The sequence below is a fragment of the Phyllostomus hastatus genome, unplaced genomic scaffold (genome assembly GCF_019186645.2).
Source record: "Phyllostomus hastatus isolate PE091 unplaced genomic scaffold, TTU_PhHast_1.1 phas_contig_159, whole genome shotgun sequence".
Classification (NCBI taxonomy): domain Eukaryota; kingdom Metazoa; phylum Chordata; class Mammalia; order Chiroptera; family Phyllostomidae; genus Phyllostomus; species Phyllostomus hastatus.
Genome location: NW_025333640.1, coordinates 3,140,427 through 3,150,397, shown reverse-complemented (window position 1 = coordinate 3,150,397; position 9,971 = coordinate 3,140,427). Strand labels below are relative to the sequence as shown.

General features: G+C 54.0%; 1 protein-coding gene across 1 annotated transcript; it reads left to right on the top strand.

The window, feature by feature from the left end:
- Positions 1–3,016: 3,016 nt before the first annotated feature.
- S1PR4 (sphingosine-1-phosphate receptor 4) lies at positions 3,017–6,360 on the top strand. Its single transcript, XM_045831020.1, has one exon. The coding sequence runs from the start codon at positions 4,818–4,820 to the stop codon at positions 5,970–5,972; it is 1,155 nt and encodes a 384-aa protein (XP_045686976.1). The 5' UTR covers positions 3,017–4,817; the 3' UTR covers positions 5,973–6,360.
- The last annotated feature ends 3,611 nt before the right edge of the window (positions 6,361–9,971 follow it).

Sequence of the window (9,971 nt, the reverse complement as noted above, 5' to 3'; positions counted from 1 at the left end):
ACTGTTGTCTTTTACAGCAACTTTCCCCATTCCAGCCTCTCGTCGGGGACCACTCAGCGCATTTAGTTTGGTGTGTCTTGGGTCTCCTTTTATCCAAGGCAGGCTTAGCCATTTTTTTGTCTTTCATGACCTTCCCGACCTTGACTTTTCGAAGAGTACAGGCCAATTATTCGGTGGGACGTCCTGGGCGTGTGCCTGTCTGCTGCGTCTCTGTGATCCGATGTGGGCTGTGTCCTCTGACAGGGATGTCACGGAAGGGCTGCGTCCCCCTCAGTGTCCTATCAGGAGGCCGGGCATGCTCATTCGGTTCATTTCCGGGTACGTTTTAACTTGGATCTCTTGGTTAGGGTGACATTCACCAGGTTTCCCAAGTAGGCTATTTTTCTATTTGTAATTAATATGTACTCTGTAGGAAGATACTTCAATATTATGCAAATACCCTGCTCCCCAACAAAACTGCAGCCCAATAATTTCAGCAACAATTCTCGCCCAGATCAGGGATGGCTCTGACGGTCACATGAGTGGTTTTTCCGACTGTTATGGGACAGACACCTGAGAATGGAATTGCTGGGTCATATGGAAAGGTTTTTTCCCATTTTTTTTTATTGTGGTAAATTACCCATAATATAAAGCGACCATTTTAACCGTTTTAGGTGAATCGTTCAGTGGCATTAAGCACATGCACAGTGTCGTGCAGCTGTCACCGCCTCCCAGCTCCAGAACTTGTCATCTCGTAAAACTGAAACCGTCCCAGTCCAACCCTGGCTGCCCACCCCCTCCCCCAGGCCCTGGCCCCCACCATCTACTTCCTGTCTCTCTCATTTGGAGATCGTGCATTGCTGGTGCTCATGTAGCTGCACGTGGGGCCCGCAGCCCCAGAGGCTGGCTCTTGCGTCTCTGGGACAGGTCCCCATCCTTCTCGGAGCACTTTCTTGCTTTCTGACACACCAACATGTTCCAGGCTCATTTTGCACACTTCCTGCCTCCTTTTTTTTTTTTTTTTTTTGAAGGGGGTGATATTCAGAAGCCAAGATCTGGGTGTTTGATGCTTCCATTGCTGATGGGGAGTTTCGGTGGACAGCGTCAGGAAACAGATTTTTGTTTGAATCATGAGTTCACACTAGTGTGACGGGTACCGGCCAGCAGTATCCATCGCTGCTGCAGGTGCTCGAAACACGAGAAAACATACACATGGACGACGAGTCCTGTGGAGGAATAGGAACGGCATGGCCACTCTCTCTAGTGGAGAGCACCCCGAGTTGCCGCCTGAGTAGTTTGTGGATTACAGTCTGGCAGGGAAGATCAAAAGGAATAGGTGGTTTTCAAAGGGACTGGCAGAACTCCCGCTGGGATTCTGGGCAGAGAGTTGGGGGTTTTATCACTTAAAAAGACTACAGGACCTAAAAGGCCAGTTTCGTTTCCTGCCCATGCCTTCATATTCTAATTAAAGAGCATCCTCTGGCAAGCAGATCTCACAAGATCTTGCATATTCTATGTCCCGGGTCTGATTACCTCGGGGGTCCACCGACTCTGGTGTGGACTGCACCGCCCCTGTTATTTCCACAGGCCTGAGCTGGGCAGAGGAGACAGAGGCAGCCAGGAGACTTGGATTTCTCACAACTAAGAACAAGGACTCAGGCTTTGTCAAAGCCGAGGGGACAGGGGTCGATGTCGATCATCCCTTCATTTCCACAGTCCCCCAAGTCCTTCCCTGAGGCCTTCACGTGATCATGCCTGTCTTAGGTGATTCCCCCCTTGGGAAATCTTACCTGTCATTGGCTAACTGATCAAGTATTGGGGGCCAGGCAAGGAGTAGAAGCAGTGCTCCTGCCAGGGGCATAAGCTTGTCTCCTTAGTGGCTCCTGGTCCAGAGGTCTCTCACTCAGCCTTAGCCATGGGGGGTTACAACTTCCTGAGACCAGGCAGGGTGGACCCCAACACACCGGCACTTCCCATCCTGCTCTACTCCTGTGAGGTTCTTCTGTGTCCTCCCATGGCACATCTACACCCCACCCCCAGGGAGACCTGGCTTTTGCTGTCGATGCACTCGCTACTGCGCTCGGCCCCACAATGTGCAGGGCGGGAGTTTCAGAATCACTATCTCCTTTCCACTCTCGAAAGCAAATCTAAATGAAGTTCAAAAGCTCTTTGCAGTTCCTTTTGTCTTTAGAGCTAGTGCTGTGTCCAAAGTTTGTATGGGCTGGTTCTTTTCTATTTCTGGGTGATTATATTTTTCATGTGAAATGCAATTACTTTAATTTCTTTTCTACTTCCATCCCATCTTAAAGCTCTTTTTCTCCATCCTTGCTGATTTAATTTCATTGTGGACTCTAGGAAGCATTCACTGAGTTCAAAAACTATGCAAAGAGGGACACTCAGAGGGTGTCATTCCCTCTCTTCAATTTCAGTCCCATCCACTTCTTCCATAAGCAACCAGTCTCATTGGTTCCTGGTTTATCTTTCCTGAGTTTGTTTTTCACAAACAAATAAGTATGTGTATATTTTATCCCACTTCTTTATTACACAAAAGGTACCATACGACCTAAGCTCTTTTGTACTTCCCCCCCACTTAACAATATGGCCTGGAAATGACACCATTCCATTCACAGAGGTCGTCTGTGTCCTTTTTCACAGCTGTGTAGTGCTCCACTCTGGTGCAGCAGGATTTATCCATCTCACTTCTGTGTATAGGCATTTGGCGTGCTAAAGTTTTTCATTTACAGACAACAAGGGTGACCTTCTGCGTGCTAACCTGCATATTGTTGGAGCTGTGTCTTCAGGGCAGATTCTAGAAGGAGCTTGTGCTTCTGCTGCACAGAGATGACTGTGAGATTAAAAGAGATGTGATGTGTGTGTGGCCTCTCTCTGCGGTGAGTGGTTCAAGGGAGAGGTCACTGTTGGACAGTTCTGCCTCAGTAGTCACACCGCTGCCTCCCAGTGTTGTGCGTTGCTCCTGAACTTGCTCTCTGGGCCAGGGGTCAGGGGCTCAGCTGGGGCTGGGGTTTCATCGAGGTTAGGGCTCAACTGGAGTTGGGGCTCAGCTTGGGTTTAGGGCTCGGGGGTCTCACCCAAGGTCATGTATCAGGGTCATGGTCAGCTTATGGTCACAGGCTCATAGTTCAGCCTGGAATCAAAGTTCAGTCCATAATCAAGGCTCAGCCTGGGACCGGGCTCAGTCAAGGCCAGGATTCAGCTTGGGATCAGAGCTCAGCCCAAGATCAAGGCTCAGCCTGGGATTAGAATTCTGTCCAAGGTCCAGGCTCAGCCCGGAATCAGGACTCAATCCAGGATACAGGCTTAGCCTCAGAACACGCAGTGTGTCTCTGTTAATGCGCCCGAGTCAGGTGGCCCCTTGTGTAGCCAGCAATGAGGGTCAGCGGTCCCACTGCACAGGGTGGTGCCAGGAAAGACCTGGCTGAGCTTCCCGCCTTACCCCCGGCCTCAAACCCCAGCTGCGTGCACAGCTGCCTGGGTGGCTCCTCCCCCAAACCTCCCCTTTAGGACCGTTTTTTGCTTGTCACCTCCAGTGACAATATGCTACCACCTCCTAAGGCAGTGCCTTGCTCTGAACTTCCCTGTAACGGTCCTGCTGCCACAGCTGAACAGCGAACAAAGACAGGAGTGCTGGGCAGGGATCACGGTCACCTGGACTGCCCTCCCTGCCTTTCGTGTGGGCCTGGCAAGGGAGACTCCTCCCCCTGAGACCCCAGGGCAGGGCTGTGCTTCACCCCCTCGAGTCCCTCAGGACCACTCTACTCCCCCCAATTCATTTTTTATTTTAAAATTTTTTAGAGAGAGGGGAAGCGAGTGAAAAAGAGTAGCGGGGGAGAAGATTGATCGGTTGCCTCTCAGATGCTCCTGACTTGGGACTGAACCTGCAGCCCAGGCCTGTGCCCGGACCAGGAATTAAACCGGCGACCTTTCACTTAGTGGGACGATGCCCAATCGACCGAGCCACACCAGTCGGGGGTGCCTCTCCCACTTCTCACCCCCACTTACTGCCTGCACCTCAGTCCTCAGCCACTTCAGGCTCAGAAAGCTCGAGCTCGGTCAGACGGACATGGGTGGGGTGGGGCGGCCCCCGTTTTTCCTGTGAATTCCCCCTCCCAGAGGTGAGGGACTGCCCTGGGTGGGGGCTCCCAACTCTGCTCCTGGTAGGGCCTCGCTCAGGGGGCAGAAGAGACAGCCAAAAACTCTGGTAAGGAGGGTCTGGACCAAGAGATCCCTGTGTCTGTAGGTGGTCACCTCCCACTGTGTGACGGCTGGTGCCACCTCTTCAGGCCTCAGTTTCCTCTTCTGGGACAGGTGTACTGCAGGTCTGTTTTGGCCCTGTCATGAGGATAAAACGGGGTGCGCCTGAATCTCAACAAGGTGGCCGGCAGTGCTTATGTTCATGTGTGGGCAGTCACTTAACACACACTTATTAAGCACCTGCTATGTTCCAGGCAGTTGGAGCAGTTGGGGAGAGAGTGATCAAATCGCCCCATCCTGGAGGGAGTAGCCAGAAGGGGTGGCAAGTGCTTTTTGGGGCACATTTTCCCTCCCTCTGGGCCCCCACACCCCTGGGCTTTCGAGGAATGGGGGCGGGACAGAGGCTGGGGTCTTGCTGCAGGGGTGGCTACAGCGCCCTCCTGAGTCCCGGGGTTAGAGCAGACCGTTGGGATGCCCCTCCCCTCCTGGGCCTCACCCCCACCCTGGGGGTACCTCGAACATAACAGGAAATTTCAAATAACAGGAAACCAAGACCAGGCAAGGCAGCAGCTCCACCCTGCCCGGGGCCAGCCACCCCGGGCCTCAGTCTGCCCTGGGGGACTGCCATGAATGCCACAGGGTCCCCAGTGGAGGCCCATGAGGCCTGCCAGCAGCTGGCGGCCGGTGGGCACAGCCAGCTCATTATCCTGCACTACAACCACTCGGGCCGGCTGATGGGGCGGGCGGAGACCGCCGGGAGCCTGGGGGTCCTGCAGGGGCTCTTTGTGGCCGTGAGCTGTCTGGTGGTGCTGGAGAACCTTCTGGTGCTAGTGGCCATTGTGACTCGAATGCAGTCCCGGCGCTGGGTCTACTACTGCCTGGTCAACATCACGCTGAGCGACCTGCTCACCGGCTTGGCCTACCTGGTCAACGTCCTGCTGTCCGGGGCCCACACCTTCCACCTGGCGCCCGCCTCCTGGTTCCTGCGGGAGGGTGTCCTCTTCATGGCCTTGGCCGCATCCACCTTCAGCCTGCTTTTCACTGCCGGTGAGCGCTTCGCTACCATGGTTCGGCCCGTGGCCGAGAGCGGGGACACCAAGAGGGGCCGGGTCCTGGGCTTCATTGGGCTCTGCTGGCTGCTGGCCGCCCTGCTGGGCCTCCTGCCCCTGCTCGGCTGGAACTGCGTGTGCTCCTTCCAGAGCTGCTCCAGCCTGCTCCCGCTGTACTCCAAGGCCTACATCCTCTTCTGTGTGGTCATCTTTGCCTGCATCCTGGCCACCATCATGGTGCTCTATGGGGCCATCTTCCGGGTGGTGCGGGCCAATGGGCAGAAGGCCTCGCGCCCCCCGGTCCGCCGCAAGGCCCGCCGACTGCTCAACACGGTGCTCATGATCCTGGTGGCTTTCGTGGTCTGCTGGGGTCCGCTCTTCGGCCTGCTGCTGGCTGACATCTTTGGCTCCAACGTCTGGGCCCAGGAGTACCTGAGGGGCATGGACTGGATCCTGGCGCTGGCTGTGCTGAACTCAGCTGTCAACCCGATCATCTACTCTTTCCGCAGCCGGGAAGTCTGCCGGGCCGTGCTGGGCTTCCTGTGCAGTGGGTGTCTCAGGCTGGGCCTTCGAGGGCCTGGGGACTGCCTGGCCCGGGCTGCTGAGGCCCACTCTGGGGCTTCCACCACTGACAGCTCGCTGAGACCCAGGGACAGCTTCCGGGGCTCCCGGTCACTCAGCTTTCGGATGCGAGAGCCACTGACTAGTATCTCCAGTGTGAGGAGCGTCTGAGCCACAGCTGGGGAAGATGGTCCAGCTGCCAGTGCCTGCCCCCAGAGGCCCTCCTCCTGGCCTGGAGGAGGCCCACGATGGGGGGCCGGGAGCCTGGGAGCGCGCGCGCAGAGAGGCGGCAGGCAGGCCCAGACGGAGAGGATGGAGCAGGAAACCAGCCGGGGGCCCCAAGGCCCTGTGTTCCTCCTCACAGCCCCAGGTCTGCTGGTGTTTCACGGTCTTGGAGAAGGAGGTGACTGCTCGCTGGAACAGAGAGCGCCCTGGCGTGGAGACAGTTGGGGTTACTATGTCTGCCCCAGCTCCTCTCTGGATTTCAGTGGGACTCCCAGGCAATGAGGGGTAGGCTGTGGGGTCGGTGCCCTAGCAACATGGAAATTCAATGATGGTATGAGATGTCTCAGCCTTCCTCTTATTCACGTTTTTGCAGAGGGACGATCGCATGAGGGCTGCAGGTCTGCTGGGAGCCTGCATCCTTGGATGCGGCCAGTGAAGGCCTTGGGTCTGTGTGCTCGGGGGAGCATGTGGTTGTGAGAGTGGGTGGTGTGTGTGTTTGAAAAAGGGAGAGGAGGGGGGCAGTGGTACATGGGCTGCACCTCTGTGCTCGCACAGACCCTTCCTGGTGCGGCAGGCCTCGGGCCTGGGGGGTGTGTGCGCACACCCCTGCGGGTGACTGGACCGCTTTGCTGAAGTGTTTGAGCGTTACGAGGCTAGCAGGGTGGAGGTCAGCAAGAGTTGACACCCGCCCCTTCTCGCTCACTCACTTCCCCTTTCCTGCCCCATCTGTCATCTTGGTCCCCCCCGCAGCCTCCTTCCTCCACCCCTGGGCTCCGCCTGGCTTGGGAACCCAGCCTGCAGGCCAGCAGAGGGGCAGCAGCCTGGCTCGGCTGACCTCAGGAAACGGGCTCACTCTCTAGAGTTCCCTTCAGCACTAACAGCCTCATCCTCATCCTCGCCCTTCCCCATCTAAAGTGGGCTGCTAACAGGCAGAACCCACGGCCTGAGATTGTTGTTACTTGCTTGGCGTTCGCCACAGTAAGTGGCATCCATGCATTCGACAAAATGTCAGGTGATGGTGAAAGGTTCTCCATCTGTGTGGGCCGGTACAGGAGCCCCACGTGGCTATTGAGCACTCAGTAAGGGGCCAGTGCAACTGAAGAACTGAACTTGGAGTTAATTTGCATTTAAATGGCCCTTGGGACTTGTGGCAGCCATGTTGGACCGCACAGGTGCGTATCCCCCACACGTGGCCACCTTTGGCTGGGCGGATGTTCTTTTTCCGTCCTCCCCAGACCAAGCCAGTGCCTGCGGGTCTTCCCATCTCCCTGTCTTTCCAAGTTCTCGGGGCCGCCCCCCATCTCTGTTTTCCTCTGCACAATGTGGGGCGGGGGGCGGGGCACTGACTGGAAACCGTCTATTGCACTGTCCAATGTAGCAGCCACTAGCCACGCGCAGCTATTTATCATGAACTAAAATGAAAGGAAATTAAAAAATACAGTTTCTCGGTGTGTTGGTTCGCTGAGCTGCCATGTCAATGTTCCATAGACTAGAGGGCTTGAATAGCAGACGTTTATTCTCTCCTGGTTCTGGAGGCTGGAAGTCTGAGATCAAGATGCCAGAAGGGTTGGTTCCTTCTGAGGCCACGAGGGATTCTGGTGTCTGTTGGCAATCTTTGGTGTCCCTTGGCTTGTAGACACAGCATCCTCACCTCTGCCTTCACATTCACACAGCATTCTCCCTGTGTGTGTGTGTGTGTGTGTGTGTGTGTGTGTGTCCTAATTTCCCTGTTATTTTCATAAGGACATCAGTCATATTGGATTAGGGCCACCTTAACTCATGACATCTACAATGACCTTATTTTCCAAATAAGGTCACATTCAGGGGTCCTGGGGGTGAGGAATTCAACATATAAATTCAACCCATGGCAGTCACGCTACCGCATTTCAAGTACCCAGTGGTGACATGTGGCTCATAGCAACTGTTTCAGACTCTGTAGAGGCAGAACATTTTCATCATCACGGGAAGTTCTGTTGGGCACGGCTGGGGAGAGTCCTGGCATGTATCTGGGTGCACAATAAGCTGGTTACAGTTTCCTGATGTCTTTGTCAGATGTGTTTACCTGGGGCAGCAGTAGGCAGGAGGGGAGCTTTGTGGAATTTGAGGTGAGTGGAGTTTGGACCACCCCCAAAGCTCTCAGCCTGTGCTCTGAGCCCATGTTGAGCTGGCTGTTAGTTGCCCCATCTGCCCTGCCCATTTTTCGGGTTTTAGCTTTAGCACCACCTACTCCGGGAAGTCTCCTCTGATTACTTCCCCTTCCCTAGTCCTCCTCTGGACTTCCACAGCTGCTTGTGAGTCCCTTTGTAGCCCTGACCACCTCTGGTCATGTGTCCATCTCCTCCCCTGGACTGTGTGTGAGCTGAGTGGTGATGGGAGACTGTGGTAAAGTCCAGGTCACCACTATGTCCCTGGCACTCGGCACAGAGCTCAGCATACAGCAGGTACTCAGTGACTAGGAGCTTTGGAAACAGAAGAATCAGTAGCACTCCTTCTGCTGAGCCTTGAGAACCTCTTCCTCTGCCCCCCCCCATGCCTTTCCTTCCCCAGCCCTCCTCCCTGACAGTGGCGAAATCATTCCCAAGAATCCTTGTCTTCTGCTTGTTAAATGGCTCAGAGGTCTGTAACCTATCAGCATTTCTCAGCTCTGCTGAACACCATGGACCTAAGCTTCTTCATCTGTCAAATGAGGACACCGATAGCCCCTGCCCACCTGGATGTTGATAACCTGAGACATAAAGAGGTCCTGGAGCTATTATGCGTGTACTTGTAAAAGAATAATAATAACAACAATGCCTTATATATCAGTTGGTGCCTAGTGTGTAATCATCTTTGTATTAACTCATTTAATCCTCACAAAACCTCCCCATTAACTCCATTTTATAGATGTAGAAACTGAGGCCCAGAGATATTAGGTAACTTACTCAAGGTCACACAGCTGCGAAGTGGCAGAGCTGAGATTCGATCCCAGGCAGGTGGCTTCTTGATCCATGCATGTTACTGCCTCTTCAATGATTAAATGAATGGATGAATGAATGAATGAATACCAGTTCCTTTCCTCCTCAGAAAACTCAGAACCAATGTTAGATATCATTCTTTGGGCTGCCTATGGTTTCATCTCCACAGAGCAAGATTAGTTGACCCTCCACATTTAAGACAGAAAAACCAAGGCTCGGGAGAGGAGGCAGCATGGGCAGCTCTAGGGTTTAAGCCTCATTGTCTGAGCCATGTTCAGGCCCCTATCTTGGCCTGTCTCTGGGTATGTGTGTGTTTATCTTGTGTGTTCATAGCCTGGCCTGGGAGAATGGGAGGCAGATGGAAGAAGAAGGTAATAAACGTTTGTCGATGAAGAGCATGTGGGCCAGAATAACTTCCTGTCTCTTTCCCTGCATTGCCAGGGCATTTCCGACTCCTCGGGCCTAGAACCTCCCTGGAGAGGCCTGGGGTATGGCTGGAAGCAGGGGAGTAAGAAGAATGCCTAGGAAAGGGGACTGGTGTGTTGGAGCTTTCACTACTCCTTACTTAGTTCATTCACTCACTTATTCATTCGCTCAACGACTGTGTGTGGGGCTCTCTTCTGGGCACCGAAGTTCCAGCTATAAACAGCTGCTTTCTGCCCTTATAAAGGTTCCACTTTGGTGGGGGCAACAAACACTGAGCTAAGGAACTCCCAACAACATTTCAGTAAGGAGCTAGCCATGCAGAAAAGTGGGGGAGAGTGTTCTGCAGGCAGAGCAGATGCAGTAGTCCTGGGGCTGCACAAGTGGGTGCATTCTCATAATATCAACACTCATCGAGGGCTTTATGTGTGCCTTCCCCTTTCCGAGTTAGTTCATGTGGATTATTTGATTGAATTCTTAAACACCTCTCTGGGAATGGCTCTCTGGGAAGAGCCACTGAGTGTTTGATTATTTATCATATTTGGCAGTTGAGAAAAATGAGGCTCAG